The 23,406-nt window shown below is 39.6% G+C and overlaps 3 protein-coding genes across 5 annotated transcripts in view; 2 read left to right on the top strand and 1 right to left on the bottom strand.

Annotated features, from left to right (window-relative positions):
• Positions 1-1,970: 1,970 nt before the first annotated feature.
• ankmy2a (ankyrin repeat and MYND domain containing 2a) lies at positions 1,971-11,056 on the bottom strand. The gene is made up of 10 exons (XM_034873571.1): positions 10,835-11,056; positions 10,285-10,349; positions 8,653-8,791; positions 8,421-8,519; positions 7,744-7,904; positions 5,855-6,069; positions 5,478-5,613; positions 5,103-5,231; positions 3,939-4,068; positions 1,971-2,409 (listed from the first exon to the last, which is right to left on the bottom strand). The coding sequence occupies exons 1-10, from the start codon at positions 10,899-10,901 to the stop codon at positions 2,288-2,290; spliced, it is 1,263 nt and encodes a 420-aa protein (XP_034729462.1). The 5' UTR covers positions 10,902-11,056; the 3' UTR covers positions 1,971-2,287.
• A 534-nt stretch (positions 11,057-11,590) lies between these two features.
• pkdc (protein kinase-like domain containing) lies at positions 11,591-14,341 on the top strand. Of its 2 annotated transcripts, none has more exons than XM_034873576.1 (3): positions 11,591-11,696; positions 12,297-12,679; positions 13,591-14,341. In XM_034873576.1, exons 2-3 carry the CDS (start codon positions 12,309-12,311, stop codon positions 14,180-14,182), a joined length of 963 nt encoding a protein of 320 aa, XP_034729467.1. In that variant the 5' UTR covers positions 11,591-11,696; positions 12,297-12,308; the 3' UTR covers positions 14,183-14,341. The 2 variants fall into 2 exon arrangements, with proteins under 2 accessions (XP_034729467.1, XP_034729466.1); XM_034873575.1 differs by having other exon boundaries at positions 11,691-11,952.
• A 1,150-nt stretch (positions 14,342-15,491) lies between these two features.
• Positions 15,492-23,406, top strand: part of herpud2 (HERPUD family member 2) — a 9,391-nt gene continuing 1,476 nt past the window's right edge. The window contains exons 1-7 of one of the 2 annotated variants that reach the window (XM_034873573.1): positions 15,492-15,622; positions 17,185-17,550; positions 19,906-19,983; positions 20,266-20,373; positions 21,324-21,484; positions 22,340-22,465; positions 22,884-23,219. In XM_034873573.1, the coding sequence (XP_034729464.1) occupies positions 17,404-17,550; positions 19,906-19,983; positions 20,266-20,373; positions 21,324-21,484; positions 22,340-22,465; positions 22,884-23,219 (956 nt within the window). In that variant the 5' untranslated portion in view covers positions 15,492-15,622; positions 17,185-17,403. Of the gene's footprint in view, positions 15,803-17,184; positions 17,551-19,905; positions 19,984-20,265; positions 20,374-21,323; positions 21,485-22,339; positions 22,466-22,883; positions 23,220-23,406 lie in introns of both variants that reach the window. The other variant, XM_034873574.1, reaches the window with a different exon arrangement.

Raw genomic sequence — 23,406 nt, forward strand, 5'->3', positions numbered from 1 at the left:
GTGTCAATAAATAGTCAAAATTAATTATTTAATTATTAATCTACGAACATGCTTTCAAGGAGCTTTCAACCTCATCTCCTGGTCTTCATTGGCAAATAGAACTGGTTCAGGTGTCATGTAAACAAAACATGAGGTAACCAAGGATACAAAACTTATTTTTCACATGACACGTTCATATTTTTATTCACTGATGAAGACTAATAACTAAATTAGTTATTCAAAAAGCCAGAGTAGTTGATAGAGGGCATAGCACTGAGGAGAGGAGTCATGCGAGTGATAGCTTGGACAGGGTTCAAAAGAAAAAGGGTTTTAAACCAACTGGTTTCTACTGGTTTCTACTGGTTTCTACTCCTGTCTCTGGTTGAATCAGTGAAATCAGCTGGTTGTCTTGAATCCAAAGGCTAATTCTTCTGGGCTTCCTTTACAAATAAACCTACAAACTGAATGTACCTCGTTTGCCTGTTAATTGTGGTGAAACACTGCCCTCTGCTGGATACTCGTCTTCTCTGCAGTTTAATGACAAAGATGTTAATATGTTCCAAATTTAGCAGGAAAAATTACAAAAACCTGTCATAATCCATGTCATCCACTGCCTGCCTTCTGTCCTGGTTTTGGATAGAAAAGGTAAGATCTCAGGGACATACGTGGCTGACCTGCAAGGACTGCAGCCAGTCACAAATTATAACTTGTGCGTGGCTTGCATTTGTTACATTATTGTGCGTTAATGCACAGTTAATGCAGTACTACTGCATATATAAAGCCTTTTGTGGCTCCACAGAGAGAGCTGCTGAACTAGCCTGACGTCGCCATACTCAGATTCTAGTCCGATTATGAGGCTAATAATGCTCCATTGGGCTGTGATTATGAGGAGCGATTCAATTGAACCAGGAAAGAAAATGCCTCAGTTGGATAGACATGTAACCAATCAGAGCAGCAGAGTTTGTTGAACTTTTGCTGAATTGGTTGGTTGGTGGGATGGAAACCACAACCTTCTGATTGGTGAATCCTCACCCAAACTGTCTGCAGTGGAGTAGAAACACATTATACCAAAAATAAATATGATCAGTGGGCACTTTGATGAAGTTGGTCTTTATTTAATGTGATTAAGCTCACATTTTTGGACATAGTGGATATTATCAGTATTCAGGACAAACAAAGCCCCATTGGACTTTTAGTTTGACGTCTGTCCATTGAGGCTACACAATTAATAAATGAATATCAAAACCAAACTACTGACATTTTTCAAACCAAAGTATCCTGGTCACGATGTTCTTGTGCTGTGTACAACCATTCTTATTCAACAAATGATGTTGCGTTTTGGGAAAAAACAAACAACCTTTCATTATTTTACCGTTTGGTAAAATCCTGAGCACTGACATAAGTTTTCACAATACACTTTAAATATATTCATGTTTATGTTGTTTCTATTTAAAAATATACATTTTTGGTCAATATTGTTCAGCCATGCCCTCTACTCACAATCTGTCATGATTTTATCAGTACATAAAAACGGCCCCAGTAATAAATGTAGTATAGAGTATTGCAAACAGACAACAGCTCTGATTGGCTAAAGCCACTTCTCTCCAGCACATTTTGCTACAGTTTAAGGCAGAATAATGTTCCATCATCAGCCGTGTTTCATTCAATTGTCAAGCAACTTTTAAGTGAAGTTTTGAAATGTGAATCCACTGGTTTGGAGCGAATTATGTCATCGACATTTTATTTCCGAGATTGTTCAGGTACATCCTGCAGGCACCTTCAGCTTTCAGTGTTGGCGTTCTAAACTATGAGGACTCTGGTTAACTGCTCCTCAGACCTCTGCAGGGGAAATCCCTTTAAGTGAATCAACTCTTTTGCGCCAAAGACAAAACCACCTCTAGCTAACGTGAAAACCTTTTCGCTTAATTGGAAAGTTTAATTTTCTGAAGCGAAAAAAACACGTGAATGGAAGTATTGCCATTGATGTGATTGATTCACATGTCCCCCCCCCTCCCCCTCCAAGTGGCCTCTACCACTAACACATCAGAGTACGCAATTTTCACACTTACATATGATAGTATAATCCAAAAAATTAACATATAAAAATTACAAAAAAAGACGACACAAACATTCCTCGTATGCCTTAAGTGTTTTCCTGCCTTTGTGACAGTCTCGGCTCGATAATAAATACGGGTTCCTATGTCCTGCTGGACCAGTCCTTGATGGGCTTTCGGTCTCAGTGCCAGTTTGCTCTGTTTCTGGATGTCTGTTTATGGATTTATTCTGTTCGCTGACCGTCAGGGGTTCCTCAGTTGTCAGCGGCCAGGATGGAAGAGGGGATTGAGGTTTCTGAGGGGGCGACCTGACTGTTGGTTTCCACCGAGAGCTCCTGCATGGAGTCTGTGGCCTCCTGCACGGCGTCGCTCTCCTCTGAAACACAGAGACAACATAGTTAGGTCTGACTTTGCTTTTGTACAGAATCGAGCCATCTGAAGTTGAGGTTAGCCATTAGCAGTGTCCGTGCTGTTTCATGTTCGGTCAGGTTGGTTTAATGAACTTTACTTTTTTTCGGACAAAGTGCCACCTGGACAAGAAATGGATTTGGGTGAAGAAGCTTTGACATCACTCCGATGGATTGTTAAAGGCTCATCTTTAAATAAAAAGATTAGTAGTTTGGTTTAAACCACATTTCCCTGAATTTTAGGTCCCCATTTATCCCAAAGTTGTTTCTTGCTGCATGATGACACTGATCACTGCAGATCTTTATTCAATTTAACTTTTATATTTACACACTTAATAAAAAAAATCATTTCCAGATTTCTTTCTTAGAAAAATGAAAATAAAACAAAAAATAAAAAGAGCCCTATATGTTAAATATACCTTTGCATAGGCCAAAGAAGTTCTCAAAATGTTATTAGAGGTCATTAAAAGCTTAAGCTTTAATGAATGTTTCATACATCGCTGTGGCCAAAGGGAATTTGCTGTGCCTTGGAAGTTAATTTCAGGTATGTGCTGGTTAAAATGACCTTGTTTACAATGCTGCTTTCATTTCTGTAAATTTTGTTACTATGAGGCAACCCCATCTTAAAATGTACAGTTGTGTTCAAAATAATAGCAGTCAAACATCACTAACCTCATAAATCATACTTTTTTGTAGAAGTGATATTTCTACATGGCAAATAATTTACTAGTAAGTGTTGTAGAGTCATAGAAAACCAACAGCCCCAACAGTCATGATATGCATGCTGCTCATTCTGTGTAAATGAATGTGTGATCGAAAGGGGCATGTTCAAAATAATAGCAGCGATGTGTTCAATTAGTGAGGTGATAGAGTCTGGGAAGAAACAGGTTTTAATTATGGCCCATTTGTAAGGACGGAAGGAAGCAAATGTTGTGCATGGTGGTTACAGCGCATTTCACACTGAAATACTCAGTAAAATGGGTTCCAGAATAACAAGATTGATGCAGAGGAATTGTGGGAAGTAGTTCAATGGTCCTGGGCTGGAATACCTGTTCAGGCGCCAGAAGTTGGTGGACTCCATGCAACACAGATGTGAAGCACTTCTCAGAAATAAATATTAGTGCAGTGATTCAAAGTAAAGCAAACCCTTTATACATTCTTCAGTTACTACAGTACATGTTTCAGTTTGTAAAGAAAAATGCAACTACTGCTATTTTTTTAACAGCCTAATTTTCCTTTTTCTTCACTTTCTGTAAAGGTATAAAACAAACTTGATCAATTCTGGTCATGTTTTGATTTGGTAGTGAATGTGCAGTGTTCCCAATGCATTGATATTATGGAATTAAAAGCTATTTTAAGGATTTTGAGCAATATTTACTTTTTTAAACACACTTCTATTATTCTGAACATAAATGTAATCCCACCAATCCCACACCCAGTTTACATCCTGAAGAGAGTTATATCCTGTCATGTTTTGTCTCTTTGATAGATGGAGTACCTTGGCCCTGCTGCATCCTCAGCTTGGCTGATTCCACCTCCTGCTTCTCTCTCTGCTCTTGGAGCTTCTTGCACACTTTCTTGTGGGTGAACCAGTGCATCTTTTGGCAGGCCTGGTCACAGTAGATCACCTAGTACCAAAACATAAAATAAAGTGACTTTATTTGAACATGTGAGACAGGATTATGAGAGAAGAAAGAAAAGCATCAAAACAGCTTTTAATTGACAGTATGTGTATTTTTGTTGTTGTTGTTGTTGGTATATTGTTAAAACAAATTTCTTGCAAGATTTCCTCCACATGAAAGCCCTTGTGAATATATTAACTTAATTATATTAACTGTTAAAGGGTACACCCTTCGCTCAGTGGTTGAGACGCTGACCATGAAATATAAAATCCCTGTTATTGTCTATTCTCACTAATAATAATAACTTCATCTTTATTCTTTTTAAAGAATGGAAGTTGATACTGAATCAAAATAATAATACATTTAATAATTCATTTTATTTATGGGCGCCTTTCATAAAACTCAAGAAAAAATACAGTTAAAAAGGCAAATATAATTAAATTAAAACAAACATTTAAAAGATTGAGATAGAAAATTTAAATAACCCAATCTATCCATTGTTTTGACAGAGAGTGAAGTCATGTGGCGTAGGCCTTTCGGAAAAGTCGGGTTTTCAGGGAGGTTTTAAAGGAGGGGAGGGACTCTATGGTACGGACGGATAGCGGGAAGGAGTTCCTAAACCCCAATGTGGACAGGCGGGCCGAAGGAGTGCAAAGTAGTGAGGAAGAGGAGGATCGGACGGATTGAGTGTGGGGCTGAAGGAGTTCAGAGAGGTATGGAGGAGCGAGACTATGGGGGGCTTTGAAGAGGGAGAAGAGCTTTGAAGAGGGAGAAGAAGACTCTTAAAGTCAATACAGTATTGGACAGGGAGCCAGGGCAGTTGTTTAAGGAGTGGACTAATGTGTTCAGGTGCTGCGGTTCTAGTGATAATACGGGCAGCTGAGTGGACCAACTGGAGTTTAAGGATGGACTTGTAGGGTAAACCAGACAGGAGGGAGTTACAATAATCAATACGAGAAGTGACAAGAGCGTGGACACTGAACTTTTTGAACATGTAGGAAAGATGTAACTTGTTATATTGCTGCCGTTTTGACACTCACCATTTTACAGATGGAGCATCTCTTCTCGGCTCCCTTCTCTCCACAGGAGGTACAAAACTCGGCGTCCATGAAGCCCACCTGGCCTGTGATGGCCTGAGTCAGCACTGACAGAGCTGTGGGGTCTTTGCCCTGCGATGATGGAAAGAAAGAAAACAAAGAAAATGGACAAGAAAACAGATTGGCATTGCACAACAAAACATTCACACACATAGTTTACATTTAGATGAGACTCATTCAAATCAAATGTAAAGAAAACATGAGAGCCTCTTTTTCAGATGTACAGTGATGTGATACATGGGTCAGAAAAACACTCTTTATATCACATTGATGGATATAATCATCTCTAAAAAGTTTTCATCATTCATCCGGACTCACAATCTCCACAGGGGCGATACTCCGCACCAGCTGCTGCAGCAGAGTAGCATCACAGTAAGGGAACTTGCGAATGCACTCTCTGAGAAACTTCTCCTGGTACACGGGGAAGCCATCGCTGTCCCGACCCTTCAGCAAACTGCAGGACAGGTATCAAAGAGAAAGAAAAAAAAAAAGATTATGACTAGTATGTTTTTAAAAAATTGTATTAATATTAACCTGAAAGAAGCCATGTCTAGACAGAGGTGCAGTCATGATCCGTGAAGCTAAAATCATGTCTATGTCAATGTAGCCCTTTGATAAATATTAAAAAACACAATGTGGCCATTTAGCGCCTAAAAGGAACCACAAATCCTCAGGAATAGCCCCAATGGCCTCACCTCTTGATGAGGCCGTCCAGCTTGTCCTCGCGGTCCTTGAGGAAGGACGCACACTTTCCCAGCACGCAGCTGATGTAGTGCATCTTCATGGCCAGCACCTCGTTCATGTCCTGCTGCTTGATGCACTTCTCACAGATGAGCTCCATCACCCGGCGGCATTTCTCCAGAGCCTCCACCTCCGCCAACAGGGGGTTCTCCTTCACCAGCATCACCATCTGCAAAACACAAGCAACACGGATTAAGTTCCAGTTATTTCAAAGAGTTGTGTTGACACCAATTTGGCATTTCCCTCTTATAACATTGTTGAAACCATACGGAGCCCCCCCTGGGGTCAGCTGAGAAAAAAAAAATCAACCACGCGTACACAATAAAAATCCTTTCCCTCGGTTTAATAAACTGTTCGCACAGATTCATAATCCGTGCTCTCGGTTTTATAAATGTGACCAAAGTTAGAAAGATACTCACAGATTTGAACTTCTGGGATTAATTACTCTATAGTGAAATTATATCAAATCATTTTTAATCAAAACAAGACGTCTAACCTGGAGAAATAAGATTGGTCTCTAGCAGCAGCCGCGGTGCTTAGGGAGCGTCTATAAACTCCAACACAAAAATATCAATTAATTTAATTATTAAATGTGTATCGCAACTTATTTTTTTAAAGTGCTGCCGTAAAACTAGGAGGAGACAAGTTATAATTGAGGTAAGTTTGCAGACACTACATTATTTAATCATTAAATTAATACATATTTTTGTGTTGTGTCACCACCAGCTGCTACTAGAGACCAATCTTATTTCTCCAGGTTGGAGGCTCGTTTTGTTTTGTTTGTAGCTCATTGTTAACCTTACTTACTTAGTTAGGAAAGATGCGTCATTTGGGATTTAATAACATTTGGGTATGGAGTAATTAATCCCAGAAGTTGGAATCTGCAAATATCTTTCCTACTTTGCTCATGTTTATAAAACCGAGAGCATGGATTATGAATCCGTGTGTATAGTTTATAAAAACCAAGGGCACGGATTTTTATTCTGTGCGCACGGTTTAGTTTTATTTTCCAGCTGACCCCAGGGGAGCTCAGTAGAACCACGATGGACAAATTACAACAAAAAAAAAGATTAAAATCAATGCAGAAGAACCCAGGATATTGTCTTTGTTTCATGCATTTTTCTTCCTTATCAAAACCTATTGCCTACATAACCTACAATGCAACTCAACCACCAAAGGTTCCACCATCGATATTGATGCTTTATATAATGCGTAGTAAGGGTTAACGTAGCCTCGAGACTCTAGCCTGCAGCTGAGATGAGGAGCGGGCTACAGAGGTCTGGTGAGATCACTTCTTTCTAACCTTACAAACCCAGATTTGTTCTCATTTTCAAACTTTTAGTCTTTAAACCCAACAACGCTAAATCACTGACATCACGAGGAAAATTATCAGATTTTGTGCCGCTTTCTCTGGAGCAGCAAAGGGCTTTATACAACCCCTTTACGCATATGCAGCAGTAGCCTTAACAGTAGACAATTTTGTACTGAGCTGTTTGAAACTTTGTTAGCACAAATCTAACCTCCTTTGGGTCTCTGCCCGGTGCAAAGACCCAAGAAGCCTAAGAGCATGCTGGTTTCCAATCCAACTGAACACTGCAGCAGCTGATTAGTTCTCTGATTACTTGTCCCCTCCCCGTGAATGAACAGAATCAGTTCAAATGGCTGCTGGTGTGTTTTAATTAAGAACCACTCATGCAGACACTTTATATGCTTTGTACAGGGAGGTATTAGCAGGTGGTTGGATGAGGAAGCTGCAGGATGGAGACATTCATTTAGTCTGCCCCTTAACACATATTTACAAAACAATTACTGTATTACCAGTCCCTGTCCAGCGGTGCCCTACCTTGACGGGGTTCAGGTTGGTGCTCATGATGACCTTGTGGAGGGGTCCGGCAAGTTTGGGTGGCAGCTTGGGGTTCTTCTCCAAACCCTGGGGCTTGGTGTAGTAATCCAGTCTGGCACGGGAGAAGAAGTTGTTGATCACCGTGACACAGTCGTGCTGCCCTGAAGAGGGGAAAAAAGAGATGGTTTAGTTTTTAACATTAATGTAGCGTTTGTCACATGTTTATGTTTAGTCAGAGCACAACATGACATCATAACTTTGCGTAATCATACAGTACAAGCTGACTTTCTTAAGCCAAGTGGCATGTTATCTGTACGCATTTAGAGCTATCTGTGTGAATGTCTACCCCCGCGGCCAACCTACCTACACGGATTTTCAAGCATGTTTATAAAACAAGTGTATTTCAAGCAGGAAACTCTTTTACAGATGCTTGGCCACATTCCTGTTTTTATCCCATTTGTCTCCAAACTACACTAATTGTGCGTAAATTGTAGCCTTTCCCATTAAACAAAGAAATGCAAACATTTGGTGATTTTATAAAAGGAACAAAGTCACTGGGTAAATGTTCCTGATTGACAAAGAAGTGCAGTCCTGGTCCAATCCCTGGTCATTGTGAGTTCCATGATAGAAGGCTTAAGAACAACGGATCGTTGTGTAAATGTCACCAACAGACGTACCGACAAAGGCGGCCATCTGTGAAGCAGTCCTTCCAACAGAGTTAACCACGTCTGTTTCTGCCCCGGCGTCCAACATCATCCACGTGATGTCAGTCTTGCCTACAGGCCAGAGGAAGAGGAGTCACAACACATACGGGGAGAGACTTGCCAGAATGCCAGCCTAAATAAACATCATGCTGTAAAGACCAAGTTCAACATTTAAAATATTTCATCCGTTACATTAATAGCATACCTGACAGGCCAGCAAACATCAGCGCTGTGTAGCCATGCTCATGTTCATTGCAGTTCACGTCCGCTCCGTGTTGCAGCAGCAACTTGCACATGTCTGCTTTTCCTTTGTAAGCAGCGTGCATGAGAGGAGTCATCCCATACTGTGGACAAGACAAAAAAAGACAGAAAAGTTGAAAGTTTAACAATGTGACATTTACATAAGCAAAAAGGTTATGAACAAAATTGTTGTTATTCTGTTGTTATTGTTAATTGTGTTATTGTGTTGTTACAAAAAAATAAAGAGTTAAATTGTGAATATGCCAAGCATTTTGGATACTCTGTCTGCTAACAATAATATTAATAAAATAAAAAAGTTTAAACGGTTATGCTTTGCTTAATATTTAGCATATTTATTGTTCATCTGTCATCTCTGTCTGTGTTGTCCTAATGGCGGCATCGTCACCAGTTGTAATGTTATATGTACTGTGAAGTTGAAATATCCAGTCGGCTTAATGAAGACCATTAAGCTTGAGAGGATTTACATGCATTAAGGACTGCAACTTCTTTAATTACCGATTCATCTGCTGATTATTTTCTCAATTAATCTCTTTGTCAATCAGATTTCAGAAAATAGAAAAAAAAAAAAACATTTTGTCTGACAAACAAAAGCTAAGGACAATTAGTTTACAACTTTACATGATCATATGACATAATACAGGCCTAAATGATATAAATAGAAAAAAAGCAGCAAAAATCACAGCTTCCATTACTCAACAGAACATCTGTTTCAAACACCTGCTTCTGACAGGCGGACACATAAAACTGACAGAGAGAAAGAAGGAAGGACATGAAGGGTCTCTTCCAAAGCCCTCCAGTGTGGTGATTCACACGTCCTCTGGTCCCACACATATGTCCCCGGTCAAAGAAAGAGCTTGAAAATAAAAATCTTATGATTTCTCTTCTACATTCGACACAATTGCACGGATGATTACATTCAAGTCAGAGATGCAGGCTAAATTTGCTCACCATGATTAATATAAGAAAAACTTCCTAGAAACCTGTCAGGTCATTTGATGCAACAGAAATATATTCATTTTGTAATAATACAATGTGAAGCTACGACTATAGCTAAATTAATATGATGGTAAAACTTTCAGTTTTAGTGATTGCTTTAAGACGTACCAGAAGATATGCCACCCCTGGCTGCCATTTTATTAGGTTTAAACAGTACAATCCAATCTTTAAAATCTACCTTGCAGCAGACAAAAAAACGTTTAATACTGGCAGTAGAGAGATGTCTTTCAGGACTGTTAATCGTCTTTAAAAAAAGCAACAGGTTAAATCAAATTTAAAGCTGGATTTTTGTGCCTCGAAATTAATCATCAGTCAACTGTTGTCAAATATCAAAAGTGGCATTAGACAAGATTTGACAACAGCGTTTTTCTATATCACCAGCACAATTTGTTCTTTATTGATCCGTTATGTTGTATTGTTTTATGCAAATAGATTACTGAGAGCTAAGATTTTCATTGCCAACAACTGCTTCTCTGTTATTGGGCATATGCCAAATGAGTAACTTGAACGTGAATTGGGAGAAATTCAGTTTATCATTAAATGTGTCAACCTGCATTAAGAGTCAGAAACACTCCGTTACCTCATCCAAGCAGTTAACACGAACATCCTTACAGCCCAGCAGCCTCGAGGCCTCTTGGACATTTCCTAAATGCATACAAAACAGTATTATTACATTATGAAAAACCAAGCTTTACCAGCAGCTGATGCAGACCTAGACAGTAAATCCACCCCCTTTTACTTTCTGGGATTTTTTTTCTCCCACAGACTTCATCATATTTGTGTTTGTTATCATGTAACTGTTGCATAACATACAACAAAAACTTCCAAAGACACAACGTTAATGTCATCCTGGAAGTTGAGTTCACTGAGGTGGGGGGCATGCTAATACAGACAGCAATCACATGTACACATTAGTAGCTAGCTGTTATCTGACATTAGCTGACGATTTTTACCATGCAAACTCACAACTGAGTTAATGGCTATGGTTTAACTAGGCAGTCCCCTAGCAGCAAAAGCGTCAGGCTGACATTATTTAGTAATATTTGTAACGTAATCATACAAGAAAACAAGAGCTAGCCCCTGTGTGAGTTCTAGACGGATTAGCTTTAGCCGAAGAGGCTTAACGTTACCTGCAGTAATAACCTCAAACAACTCCTTCTCGCTTAAAGACAAGTCTCCCTTCTTAGGAACAGACATGTTGGTAATTAATTGTTTAAAATTAGACTATAACGGCACAAATAAAACGCAGAGTTCTTGTTTAAAAGTCTTGCTTTCCGTGGTTGTTGCAGTCTGCTCGGGCACGGAGGCTAGCCAGGTTGAGCTGTCATTTGGAATGCACCACTGCGTATAGGTTAGCAGGGGTGTAGTTGGTTACAACCAAATATACTCAAACGTTTAGTCTGACAGTTTGCACAGATTTCTCGCAATAATTTAACAACAATACACAGATATATGTGGGATGTGTTATAATTACTTGAAGCGAAGACATTCGAATGTGCAAATTTTAACGGATTACACCCCCTGTTCGTTCACTAAAATAATGAATTCCACAGAAGTCTAGAAAGTTCATTCGGAATTTAAATGCTTCATCTCGGATGACTAGCGAGAATAATGTCATCGTCATCCGCCGTATTTATCATAGACTGTATATATAGTATCTATATACAGATTAATAATGTTTTTTCTGGGTGTAACAATAAAAAGATGGAATAGTTAACTTTCCTAGCTGTCGCCACGCTCCTGTTTAAACCGGTTTCTCTGGTTTTACGTTCTCCACTTAGCCTATAACAATGTAAAAGAGTTGATCGGGCTGCTGTTGTTTTGTGGTAGGTTGTAAACTTAATCCACTTTTGGGTTTAACAATTAGGCTTTCTGTTGATGTACTCCAGTCCAGCAAGTGGCAGTGGTGTTAATTTGGCTTACATAGTAGTAGTCTGTAGCTTTACACCCTAAACCTCTTTGACTGTCTATGGCTGTGGAGAGTATTTCCTGGTATGAACTGAAGCTGAGAGCATTGACTGTATATTGGGGTATAGTATGGGTTAGGGTTAGCATAGTTATCTATCCGTAGTGTGTTGGAACATTGGAGATTGTTATTGTTACACACTTTCAATTTGTATTTATATAATTTCGGCTTAAATTGCATGTCATGTAGCATCCGCTGAATGTGTGAGAAGATAACACAGAAGAAATAAAGCCTATATATTTTTGTGGTCTGGATGCTTAAGCTTTATCATTTGTGAGTAAGGTAAGGGACACTATCAAAATACCAACAATAACACTAACAAAATGTGTGTAGTGTAGATGTATTCATTATAGAAAGTAGTGATTGGGCAGTAAAATGTGCCCTGTCAGAGTTTTACTATGATGTTTCTGGTCTAATATGTATTTAGCATTTTGTTGCTGTAGATGTTAAAGGTTGGACTAACTTCTTTTTTGTTGGGTTTAATCCATAGTGATTCATTATATTTTTTAAGATGATCATATGTTTGTAGCGTCACTGTACTGTGAAGTGCAAGTACATTGAATTAGTACTTGAGTAAATGTAGTTAGTTCCACATTATAATGCTGTGTTTTCTCTTTTCTGTTCAGCTCTGACTGGAAATGAAACAGGAGCACCAGGATGTCATCCTCCAGGCGTGTGGTGCCTCGTCCCTGCGTGTTGGTGCAAAGATCCAGACCCTGTGGAGTGGTTATGGGGAGATAGTCAGGCTGCACCTGGAGGGCTGCGAGCGGCCATCAGTGGTCGTCAAACATGTCAAGTTTCCAGAGGAGGCCGAGCATCCCGGAGGCTGGAACACTGATCGCTCCCACATGCGTAAAGTGAGATCCTACCAGGTGGAGACACACTGGTACCAGAACTATTCCACCAATCAGAGCTGCCGGACCCCCGCCTGTCTCGCCGCCTGTTCCTATGGAGACGAGATGCTGATCGTGCTGGAGGATCTGGATGTGGCTGGTTATGATCAGAGAAGGTATGACCACAGAAAATGTTGTGTGGAAAGGACAGTCTGTAGTTCTGCAAGTAGGGCAGAATGGGCAACTCATCCCCACGCGCCTTTTTTTTGGTGGAAGTTCATAAATTCAGATATTTTCATAAATATTTTAATTTTGCCATATTTGGATTATTGACTTATGTGTATAATTAAATTTTCTGTAAGTGTCAGTCTCTAACATAATGGTCTAAAAACTATTTCAAGTTTCTTCATATTGCCAGGATACAATTCTTTGTAGAGACAATTCTAGTCTCTACAAACTCTCTATACATTTATATTTTTGGTTAAAAGCAGAACAATTTAAAATTGATCACAATCAGCCTTCAAAACCCACTAAGTGTTATGTGTGTGTAATTGCCATAGGCTGTGTGTAACAGCTAATTACTCAATGTAATCTCTTCTGTAATATAATATAATATAATAATAATAATAATAATAATAATAATAATAATAATAATAATAATAATAATAATAATAATAATAAGGGACGTTTTCTCAGTGTCCTCGAGGGGAGCTACAGCCCTGTGTAGGAATCCAAGTGGTTTTCAGCTTTGGTCTCATGTTTTAAAGGAGGAAACAATTCTTCATGGCTCATTTAAAGTGGATGCAAGTACCCTAAAAAATAGATCTGAGAATCAGCAGTTCAACCCTAAAGCAATTTTCACATTCCAAATTCAACGGGCTGGAGTGCATAACTGAAATAAAAACAGTTGGAAACCGCTTGTGTAGGTCTGCTGACCTTTTCTTTTCAACATAATCCTACATAATTAAATGATTTGTCAATTTCAGGACATGTTTTCTTGGTATTTGGATGGAGAAGAGTCAGACATACAGTGCAGTATAAGTAAATGTCATGCTGGATGAATAAGGTTGACTGTTTTTCTTTGTAGGACCAGTGTGAAGGACCGAGAAGTAAAGGCTTGTCTCAGCTGGCTTGCACACTTCCATGCTCTCTTCCTGGGTGTGGCACCGGAGGGCCTGTGGCCCGTTGGCACCTACTGGCATCTGGAGACCCGGCCAGACGAGCTGGAGGCCATGGACCACGCCGAGCTCAAAGCAGCGGCCGCTGGCATTGACAAGATACTCAACGAATGTCGCTTTAAGACCGTCGTTCACGGAGACGCCAAGTTAGCCAACTTCTGTTTTTCCCAGAGTGGACGGGATGTGGCGGCTGTAGACTTCCAGTATGTTGGAGGGGGCTGTGGGATGAAAGATGTTGTGTATTTTTTAGGAAGCTGCATGGGGGAGAGGGAGTGTGAAAAGAGGGTACCAGGCCTGCTGGACTACTATTTCACAAAATTAAATCAATCTGTAAAAAAGGATGTGGACTTTGCTGCCTTGGAGAAAGAGTGGAGGGAGATGTTTGCATTTGCCTGGACAGATTTCCATCGCTTTCTGCTGGGATGGATGCCTGGGCACGTGAAAATCAACCGGTACAGCAAACAGTTGACCAAGGAGGTTCTCCGCAAACTGAAACTGTAATCCGGGTTTAAAACCTTCAAACTTCAGACAACTACAGAACTGAACATGTGGCTGGAGGGTGACTGGTTTCAAACTGGAAAAATGAACAACTCACAAACACCTTTTGTACAGTGAAGCATGCATAGCGAAAGAATTCTACGTAAATAAAAGTTTGTGAAATATTCTCAGGCTTTTCTTTCCTATACTGCAGCTTTTTGGACTGATAAAACATTATAACTGACATTTTATAGACTAAAAATTAATATTAACAAAAATCAACAGATGGCTTGGCAAGGATTCGTTGCAGTCCTATTTGGTTGTAAAATACCTTTTCTTATTGTCTTTCCCTTTAGCAGAAAGTAGTCCAGGTGTTGCATGTGATTCTGTGACACACCAACCCTAATTCGACTGTCAGCTACGTTGCTTCTACGTACATTTCTATCATTCTCAATCACATACTGGATTTTCAAAGCTGGGGCTCCCATAGTGTTTAGTAAGTGTAGCAAATGTTAAAACTAACAAGAACGTGATTGTACAGATACTAAAAGGGACGCACATTTTGATAAACAGCATTATTACCCTATAGATATAGAGAGGGTCTGAATTTTTGATAAGAAATGTTTGTGAGACTATAAATACAAAAAAGCTCATAACAGTGTATAGCTCACAAACATTTATGACCCTAATAAACAGACAGGATCACACATTTTGATAACTGATAAAAAATGTTTTGTCATACAAGCGCTTTTCATGGCACACTTCACAAACAAAAAAGGTTAAAATTAAAGTCATTTCATAAAGGTGCTGAGGTTCACACTAGGGACCCGCAGTAGGCCTGTTTAGGTGGATTACAGTGAGCGGGCAGGGGTGTAAAACTTCCAGTTCATAGATTTATAGCCGAGATTTTTGGGGCTCCATCTAAATACTATGGAGGCACCATTTTGGCGAACACTAATAGTATCAATTAGTTTGAATTAGTTTATTTACAGTTTGTCAATAAAATACACTCTGTGTGGAAAAATGTATGACAAAAACATTTAAACTGGCAACAGCTTAAACTCCTACTTGGGTCACAGAATCTGATAAGTCACAGAAATTGGTGCAACACTTGTTCGTTCCATTTCGCGACGTTAAACATAACAGTATATGTCTAGCTTACATTACTTCGGATAATAGTAATTAGAGTGTTACAACAATAATTGCTTATTATCGATTATAGCGCGGTGTCTCCGAGGCTTTGCCGTTTAAATAAAGAATAGCTAACGTACTGGAACTAGAATTCTCTTTCTTTTCATCAGCTGTTGTGAGGAGAATGCTGACGTGGCTTCCGGTTTCTCTCTCTCTCACACACACACACACACACACACACACACACTCACACACCCGACTACAACAACAAGGCTGGCAGGCGAGCCGAGCTGGGAAGGAGAGAGTAGACGACGGTACCACAAGAGTAAGCAGGTATGAGAAGAAAGCTGTTCTGAAGGCGGCGGCTTGCTTCAAGTCGTTAAGTTAACCGTCTCTTAAATTTGTTGTCACCGCGGTTAAAGGTTCGCAAGTCCAACCGAGTTTTCTAGCAAGCAACAGCGAAGCTAACACGTTAGCCAACAAGCTAACACTGTTACCCTGGTTTCATAAAGGGTAAAGGAAATTATAAACAGAGCCGCTCGAAATGACCTAAAGCTAGTTTTCCAAGTGTAACTTTTGGTTTGTGAACATGGGGGCTGTATTGGTTAATGGCGTACGTAGCTATGGACGTACTGGTTTAGCTTGACTCTGTGATTTACAATTAGTTAGGCTAACGTTTGTTGTTTTGACAGTTTGACGATACTGTAAAAGATGACGCAACATGGCAGGTGTCGGGAAGTCTGAACTGTAACTCGTGACCCCCACCTTAGCAGCATAGTTTCTGTTTTCATGCTTGAATGTTTTGCATACACAATACAGAAGTACCTACATCGTTAGCGAAACTACATACACTCAATGTACTTCATGTCAGCTAAACTATTTAGATTATACAGGCCTACTATTTGGGAATCCTGCGATTTGTAGATCAACACAAGACTCCTGGGCGCGTATTTTCATTCACATACTACAATTGTCACGATAACAAATTTTGATGGATGATAAATTGTCCCAGAAATTATTGCGATAAACGATAATGTTGTTTTTATCTAATATAATAGACAATGGCATAATAATGAACGTACACCTTTTCAAAGATCAATAAACTTTTATTTGTAGAGAATATTTAACACTGGAACTGGAAGACATTTTTAATATGTGGCTATCTGCCACATGGTGAGTAAATATTAGTACCAAAATAGTTCCGTTTTCAGCCTTTATTTTGGGAAGGTGCAGCTAATTTCTTCGAGCTTATTTTTTTATTATGTAATTAATTGACTAATCGTGACAGGCCTACTAACAAGTAACGCTGTTGTCTGGGCAGAAATTCATCCTAAAACCTAAATGTCCCCGCTGTGGGACTAATAAAGGACTATCTTCTTTTTACAAGTTAACACTCAGTGTCCAGTTTATTAGGTACTAGGCTACATGTAGGTAAAACTGGTACAGTCTAAAACCAATACCTACCTTAATGTTAGAATTAGTTTATTGGGTCAGCTCTGGGGTCATTTTGGAAGCTAAATCTCTAATATTTAGTAGTATTATTATAAATGGACAAAATACTAGACATAAATCCATACAATGTAGTACAATTAAACATCACCAGAAACTACAGCCTCTAAAGTGACATTTCATTTCAACTATGACAAATACGGCTGAAATGAGATAGAGTTACTATCAGGACCAGGGTTTAGAAACTGACAGAATATCAAACAAAGCAAAAACACATTCAACACAAATGGGTGTATCTGAAATAGGAAGCTAAACAGCAAGATGTGATTTAATGATGATTTTATTCTGTTATAATTATAAAACCCCACCAGTCTCTACAGTGTATGAAAAACTTCCTTCACAAGAGACTCAGACTCTTCATCTTTTATTTTTTTTTTTCCCTCCAGAAATCCAAGAACTATCACCAAAGAAGAATTCCCATCAATATCGTTGGAAAGCACCAACTTCCCCCGCAGACGAGGCAGATGTTGTAAAAGGGGAACAGCAGGGAGAGTATTAGGTGTGTTTTTACTGAGTCCAGAATGGAGAGGATTTGAGGTAACTTTCTCCTCAGGTCAGTCCTGAGCTCAGGTTCTTCAGAGCCCACCCTGCTAGTAATATGAGCCATGGACTCTTGGGCAGTTGAGAGTCCTGTAACCCTGGTCATTAAGGCCCCCAACCAGAAGTATGAAGACCAGACCATTAACTGCTTCCTCAACTGGACTGTAGAGAGGCTGAAGAGTCACATCTCCAACGTATACCCCAGCAAGCCGGTAAGAAGCTCTCATGTTGCATGGTTTTATTTGTTGTCTTGGTTCTGGCTCTAATCGATGTCCGGCTGGATTAAAAAACACTTGAAAGAGTTTAAACTGACTCATGGACACAAAAACTAGATCTAGATAGGTCTTTGACTCAATTTTGCGAAAAGACAACTACTGGGCTCTCAATATTAATGGATTATTTTTATGATCAGTTGATTTGCCATTCAGTTTCACAAGTAATTGATTAACCACTTGGTCTACAAAACTGTAAAACATGTGCAACACCAGTCCCTAGCGCCAAAGTGCTTCATATGTCTTGTTTGTCTAATAGTCCAAAAGCCAAATGTATTCAGATGAAGAATCCGATTATCACATGTCAGGAGTCAAAACAAACAAATATTTGTCCTATTTCCTTGAAAATGTAAATGGGTGATTTGTTTTCTGCCGAAAAATCGACAGATCTATTTATTGTTTCACCTCTAGCCTCATCCCAGGAATTCAGACATTGGCTATGTTATAACATATTTCAGCTGTTTTGGGATTTTTATACAACAGGGAGGTAAAAAGCCTTTTCAAACCAATCCTGCAGCACAATCCCCTTCTGTGCTCTGTGACGTATGCTTTGGATGTTCCCGACCACCATCCTAAATACAATGCTCCCGTCTTTATCCCATGTGCAACGGCTTTGTTGGGTCTGGTAACAGGTGTGTTGGGTGCACAATAAAACCCCCGCCTCCTGCTCACACAAAGGGGGAAATAATCTCTCTCTTTCTCTCTCTCTCTCTTATTTAACCCTTGTGCTGTCTTCCCATCGATCGTGCAACTTCTGTTTTTACTAAATTAAAAATTAAAACTATTGTCTTTATTTGATACTATCTTTTTTTTAAACTGTTTGAAAATAGGTCAAATTTGACCCGAGGACAACAGGAGGGTTAACAAAGTGACTGCTGGATTTTTATGGATAAGTTGAGCAGTTACATTCGTTCCATTAGTCCCATTAGTTTCTGTAATAATACATTTTTAATACGCTTTTCTAGACACTCAAAGATGCTTTAAAGTTGTGGTTACAAGGTTACATAATGAAAGAAAAGGAAAACACATAGGCAAGCGAGAGAGGTGGGCAATGAAAAGGAGGGAAAAACTGTAAAAAAGCAAGTTTGAAGAGGTGAGTTTTGAGGGCGTGTTTGACGGATGGGATTTAAACTGAAGGGCTGCTTTGCACTACTAAACAAGCGAAGATATATAAAGAAGTCAGCATTGCAGCAACAGGTCTTTCCGTTTTAATTTTGTCGTGATAAAAAGCTGACCAGATATAAAGAGCAAAGCTTTGTAACCATAGCAACAAGCAACATGTGTTAAAATGTCAGTGAAGGCTTGTGTCCTAAAGTCTGTGTTGCTCAGATCATGCTGAAAAAGGAGAAAGAAGACACGATTGTAAAAGAGACAGCACAGCACACATAAATACAACATTTGATTTGTGGGCTATGTGAGAATGAGGTGGTAACCTTTTGAGTTTCTGTTATTTTTTGATTCTTCAGTTGTCAGTTTTCTATCCAGGGGAAGTGTCCTTTTATAAAATGAGATGCAGCACAAAGCTCCAGGAAGCACAGAGAATAGTCACTCAGTATGCTTTTAGTAAGATTTGACATCTAATCCCACCCAACATTCTGATCTAATTCCAAGGTGCCTAATCACTTTATACACATTAAGGATTTGACATCTCATGTCATAACATCCCACACAACAACTAGGTCTTTGTCCTCTAACAGCTGGAACCGAAACCAAATCCGAGCAGACAAAAAATGTTTATATGAAAGGCGGAAATGTTTCTGCTCTGCGTCAGTGTGCAGGATTACAGTGGACTGGTCGTAACACCAGTAGCTGAGAGTCTTCGTTCTTGACCTTCAGAACAGCAGTTGAGAAAAGTCTCACAACAAGGTCCATCATGTTGAGATGCTCATGATCATATCACACAATCCTCGTCCACACATGTTTGTTTTTTTAATGGAATATTCAAATTTTTTTAATTCAGAGCCCTTTGAGGACTTATCATCCGGGTTTGCTTAAAATCTGAGGGTTATATATAACATTGGAAACGCTTGATACATTTGTTGATATTGGAGTTTTCAGCTCTAAGGTGCGGGTTTGCTCTCGGGCCCTTTTTCTATGAGGCAAAGACGCCCTTATCTGGTTACACTGCAAAGAAAAGATTGTTAGGTGGCTGAGATAGATGGGCCAGCCAGTGACCTAAATGCAGTTGCCTTTTGCTGTTTCAACAAATAAAAGCAAACACATTTACACTGCTTCACACTGTCTGCATACTGGTCATTTCTTTGTGTCACCATACAATGTTTGGTTTGTTTGCAGCTGTCCAAAGACCAGCGGCTGGTGTATTCAGGAAGGCTCCTTCAAGACCACCTACAGCTCAGAGATGTGCTTAGAAAGGTAAGAAGTGTGTGTGTGCGTGTGGCTGTGTGTGTGTGTGTGTGTGTGTGTGTGTGTGCGTGTTTGTGTGCATGTGCAAAAACAGGCTGCCTGGGAAATAAGCTCATCTGATGTGTTTTACCAATAAATGAGTTGTGTCTGTATCTGGGCTATTTCCAAAACTTAATACTTCCTCTCTCTCTTCCTTGTTTTTTTTCCATCTGTCTTTTCTGTTGCTGCCGCCTCCTCCTCTTCCGCCTCCTCCTTCTCTTTCTCTCGTGCCCTCACTTTGGCGACCCACAGCAGGATGAATACCACATGATGCATTTAGTGTGTACCTCTCACAGTCCTCCAGCCTCGCCCGTGCCTCGGAGCCCTTCCACAGCTAACTCTTCTGCTTCTGACCCCAGTGTGAGTAGACACACACACACACTCACACACTCTCTCTTCACCTCCTGCTGTAGGGCTCAAACAGTGTGTGTGTGACAGCTTTGTTGTTCAGTGATCCAGGTTTGTTAAAGGGAAACGTATCCTTAGTCAAACATTTATGAGAGCTGGTGAACCATGTTGACTTACTTCCACTTGTTGTTTGATTTACTCCTCAATGAGATGACATACTGTCGACTCAAGATGCAGTTGAAGAGGAGTGTTAACATAAAACCTTAATGGAATTTTCACTCCAGAGAGACAAAGTTGGATCGTTTCATCCCAAGTTGTTCATTATCAAATGTACAACCATTAAAGAGGCAGTCGTTGCTAATGAAAATCTTGAGTCCTTGGCTCCCTCTAACATACTACTGATACTCATATAGTAAGAAAATCAAGTGTAAAAAAAACTAAACGACAATCTAAGGCTTAAGACATAAAACATAAATGAGTGTAAGGTAACATAATGTGAAGTAAGGTCATACATTTGTGGAAGACAGTAATTGCAAATTGATAGGCTTATCGTAAGCATGAGTGTAGAATATGTACTGTATATGCCTAAGGAGGTGTAATAAATTAATACATGTACATATATTCAGAGATGACAGCAGAATGTAAAAGTATACAAAAAGTAACAGCTTGGTGGCAACGTAACACTGACCGTGTGTGTATCTGACGTGTGACTGTGTGTCTGAGAGACAGCTCTGATTGGTGACTAACTGGGACAAATTTTACCGTCTAGAGCAAATCCACCTTTGTTTGCTTCCACTCATGTCTAATGTTGTCTTTGTGTGGAGTCACACTGCCTCTAAAATGGACTGTGTTCAATTTGAACAACTTTCATAAAGTATTCAGTTTTTCCTTGCATTGATTATAAAAAATGCAACAGAGTTCTCAGCTCAACTTCTGATTGGTGTTCACGTCTCACCACTCAGAGTTCACAAGCCGCGGCCTCGGCCTCCCCCGCCACCACACCAAGTCAGGACAGCCTGCCAGCTCCCTCTTCCTCTTCTGTCCCAGGAAGTTATGATGGCCTGAGGTATCGCAGCGGCTTCGCCCAGTACAACCCCCAGGGCCCCGCTGGTGTCCCTCAGTGGTAAGCTAGTTTCTAATGCCACAATATATAGCGTGATACATAACTCCTTTCATTGACGTTTCAGTGTTTTCATCAAAATAAAGGCAAAGGTGATGTGTCAGCTGTAACCTACTAAACCTAGACTTGTTTGTACAAACCCCCCGACAAATATATCATGCCAATATTATCGGTATCAGCATTTATAATGGCAGATTTAAGAAAATAAAAATTTTCCTTCATCATAATTGTTTATAATGACAGATACATGATTGTGATAAATGAATATTTAAAAAAATATGAACAGATTATCAACCATGTAATGAGTGTTGCATAGTTGGTCCATCGGAGGACGCTCTACAACGTCCCTGTTGGCAACACTGATTTGATTTTTTTGTTTCTTTGTTTTTGTTCAAACGACTTTAAGTTTCATGTCTTAAGTTTGTATTTTTGTACATTTTATTTATCAGAACTTTAATATATTTTGATGTTCCTTTTTTCCTGTTGTGACAATAAAACAAATTATATTTTAGTGAGAACTCATAAATAACTACAAATAACTAATGTTAGGGGAATCTGTTTGTTTTGTAACTTGTTTCTGGATATTGTTTTTTAAATATTTATCGGCCAATATATATCAGCGTTTCGGGTCTTTAAATAACCAAATATCTGTATTGGTGTCTGCCTTAAAAATCTTTTATCGGTCGGGCTCTAGTACAAACAATTAAATAATTCTTTGTAAAGACATCTCCTGAATCAAACCTTTTATAAAAGCGTATTATAATCAGACAGTCTTGTCATTTTAGACCTTCACAATACTTCCAATGTGGATGATCAAGAGTGTAAACTGTTAACAATAAACATGAAATTCCTCCACAGGCCAGATGGAGCCCAGGTCCCTTTACAAGGCGACCTCCCTGCCAACATGCCCCCCCACCCCATGTACATGCCCATGCAGATGCTGTGGTGGCAGCAGATGTATGCACGTCACTACTACATGCAATAGTAAGTTAAAGAAATGTCTGAAAATGGATATGGCTGTCTATACACAAATAATAAAAAAATTGCTTGATACCGGGCTGCACAATATATTGTTTCTTTATTGTTATCGCAGTATCAACTGGCACAAAAAACACCGAAATGCTGCAACACTTAACAGATTTATTTGTGTTATAATAAAATAATTAAAGTATTAAAAGAATAATATAAGAATAATTGTATTTTAAAAGAATACTGAAAGCATTAAAGCAGAACTGAGGACACAACAACATCCCAGCATATAGCATATTTTCCTCATATCGTGCAGCCCAACTTTCTACTGTATTACAAATATTAATAGTAGTCAGGACCTTACCTTACTAGAGGAATTACTTTGATATTGTATTTTCTTCTAAATATCTGAATCTTTTCACCTCTTCGTTAGTCAAGCAGCAGTAGCTGCCTCTCAGCCTCCCAACACCCCCCCTCCTTCCTCTCCCTCCTCCTCGCCCCATCAACCCGCCCAGCCCAACGAAGCCGTGCAGCCCCCTCTGGGGCCCAACCCAGCTGCCAACCCTTTACCTGAGAACCAGCCGGCCAACCCCAACATCCAGATGAATGCGCAGGGCGGGGCAGTGATGAACGACGACGAGCTAAACCGTGATTGGCTAGACTGGTTGTACACTGTGTCTCGCGCCGGCGTCCTGCTTAGCATCGTTTACTTCTACTCCTCTTTTAGCCGCTTTGTCATGGTGATCGGCGCTATGCTGCTGGTCTACCTGTGAGTCGGTTATATTTTACATATGCATACTTTTAGATTACTCACATTTGCTTTAATTTGTGTTCAGTTTTCTTAATGGGTGTTGATGACCATAGTCCGTTTTCACCAATGTTTCAATGGGTATTCTTTTTTTCCCATGCATGTACGGATCTTAAAGATACAGTATGTTTGTGTTCCCCCCCCCCCC

This window comes from Etheostoma cragini, chromosome 6 (assembly GCF_013103735.1).
Source record: "Etheostoma cragini isolate CJK2018 chromosome 6, CSU_Ecrag_1.0, whole genome shotgun sequence".
NCBI lineage: Eukaryota > Metazoa > Chordata > Actinopteri > Perciformes > Percidae > Etheostoma > Etheostoma cragini.